This window comes from Leishmania mexicana, contig 19 (assembly GCF_000234665.1).
Source record: "Leishmania mexicana MHOM/GT/2001/U1103 WGS CADB00000000 data, contig 19, whole genome shotgun sequence".
NCBI classification, from domain to species: Eukaryota; Euglenozoa; class Kinetoplastea; order Trypanosomatida; family Trypanosomatidae; genus Leishmania; species Leishmania mexicana.
In genome coordinates, this window is record NW_003946424.1 from 1 (window position 1) to 2,394 (window position 2,394).

At 66.9% G+C, this 2,394-nt stretch overlaps 1 protein-coding gene across 1 annotated transcript; it reads left to right on the forward strand.

Annotated features, from left to right (window-relative positions):
- LmxM_30_1450a_1 (uncharacterized protein) lies at window positions 1-361 on the forward strand (the record flags this gene model as incomplete). The annotated part of the gene is made up of 1 exon (XM_003886539.2): window positions 1-361. A coding segment is annotated over one exon (361 nt), but the record flags the coding sequence as incomplete, so codon positions are not given.
- Between the last annotated feature and the right edge of the window lie 2,033 nt (window positions 362-2,394).

Below are 2,394 nucleotides of genomic sequence, written 5' to 3' on the forward strand. Positions count from 1 at the left end.
GTACGGCTTTGCGTTCCTCTTCGGCTTCCTTTTGCTGTACTGCTGCTCTGGCTTCCGCTGGCTCTGCCTGGCGCTGAACATCGTCGGCGCTGTCACCGCTGGTGTTGTCTGGGTGCTCATGGTGGTGACCTACAGAGTCCAAGAACCAAAATGCCCGGAGCTAAGTATAACCTACAATTTCGGCACTGGCTTCGGTCTAATTTTGTGCGCCTGGGTGCTGGATATCCTCGACCTCATCTTCCTGATGCTCCCGTGGCAACTCGGGGAATCCGGTGAGAGTGAGGAGTCGAAGGAGCATACGGAGGAGATGGAGGAGGAAGAGTCAAAGCCAGAGGAGGAGGAGTATAAGGATATGGAGTAGGAGGGAGAGTGCGGCAGGGATGCACGGTGGAGCTTGATGGCCGCGCGGCAGCTCCACCGAGGCGTCGCCGTGGAGGGGCCGGGTGAGCTGCTGCCGTCGGGACAGACGGAGGGCGCGGAGGCTGGGGTCGGTGGCGTCGGTCTTTCGCCGGCACCCCTCTCTCGCCGCCGCCTCGTGCGTGCGTGCACGGCGCGGGTGACGCGTTGGCGATGCGGTGCAGCGGCGCACGCGCACCCTGCACGCACGTCGTGATGAGCCCTTCTCGGTTTCTGCGCTGCGGCGTCTGTTTCCCCGTTTGCGTGGTGCTGCGCGGCTGTCGGTGCGTGCGGGCTCCCTGTCGAGTGTCGATGTGGCTTCGCTGTCGAGTGCGCGTGCTGGCGTGATGACGGTTTCTGCGTGGCCGTTCTCGTCCTCTCCTTCGCGTGTCCTCTGCGCCGTGCCCGCCGCTCCGTCCGCTTTTGCATGTGCTGCGCTGCACGGCACCGTGCGCTCTGCAGTGGGCGACGCACCGTTAGCGGGGACGGGCGCACCGACGACCCTTTGTGAGCCGAGAGCGCGAGAGGGGCAGCGAGGGGATGCGACGGCCGCCGCCAGGGCCGGACGGTGACCGCGGGAATGCGACGGAGCGTGGCGGCGAGGGTGCGCGGAGGGTAGGGGAGAGACGGACGCGCTTGAGAGAGCGGCGGGAGGCGCAGCGCCGCACCGCGTCTCGGTGGTGTCTCTCTCGCGTTCGCCGTTGCCGCCGCCCTCGCATGTCTGCCTCACCCCCTGGCGCACACCGCACGGACTGCTCGAGGGGAGACGGGGTGCGCTGGTGTGGTGGTGGCGGGTGCAGGCGACACACCGGTGCACACGCAACGCCAGAGGGGGGCGATGGCAGGTCTTGCTCTTCTTCCTTCGCGCCTCATGCACGCCCTACGTGTGCGCGCACGCGTAAGCACCCGCTGCTGCACAGGAGGGCACCCCCGGCGTGCAGGGGAGTGCGGGGCCGGCGAGGCGTGTGGGAAGGCGGAGGCGGCTCCGATGCGGCTGCGGAGGCGACGTGACGTCGGGCATGTGCGTGTGCCGCTTGCGCGTTGCTGCTCCCTGGAGCCATCCTGACGACCGCGCGCTGCGCTCCTCTCCGTCTCTCGTTTGTTTCCGGTTTCGCGTCGACGCGTGCCATCCCCTCGATGGGCTACTGTGCCGCACGGCGTGCGCGTGTGTGCGTTTGCCCGCGTCCTTGTGACCGTCCACCCCCTTGTTCAGTGGATGCCGCCTCCAGGTGGCCCCTCCCTTGCTGCGACGGCTCCCCGCGGCGCTCGCACTCACAGGGCGAGGATGGCGCCACGACAACGCTGTGAAGCCGTCGCGCGCACTCCCTGCACCACATAGTTTTGTTGCTTTTGTTTCCTTATCCATTCCCGTTATCGTGGCCGCACCCGCAGTTCCGCGCTCTCCTCTCTCTGCCCTCCGCAGGTGAAGGACGTGTTCGGTGTTCGACTGTCTGCCTGCGTCCGCGTGCGTGCGTGCGTGTGTGTGCCTCAGTTTGCTTGCTGAGTCTTTATTATCTGTTTACCTTTCCTGTGTCGTATCTTCCTCTGCGTTGTTTGTTTGGGTGCCTCGTCACACCACCGAGTCCTCCCGACGCGGGTGTGGAGAGTGTCTACCCTGTATTACGGCATGCCGCGGCTTGACGTGGGTGAGGGGGGAGGCATGGCATATGCCGGCAGAGCACAGGGTCTCAGAAGGCCCTGTCCTGCGGCTGGCCAACCTGCTCTCTGTGCTCGCCCGGGAGGCACCTAGGCCACCCCCTGTTACCCACGCGACTGACGTCGCCGCTTCCGCCCTCGAACCGGACCGTGGTCGCGCCCCGCGTGGACGGAGGCATGCCGTGCACCCTTGTCTCCGCCTTGCGCTGCTAGCGCCGCACGCACGCGAGGAGGGGACGAGCACGCACAGGATGTGCCGGTGAGGCGCATGCCCCGGATGCGCGGGAGGCGGTGCGCCCATGGCGACCGGGATGCAGCCGTGGTGCAACGGAGGCGGGTGCG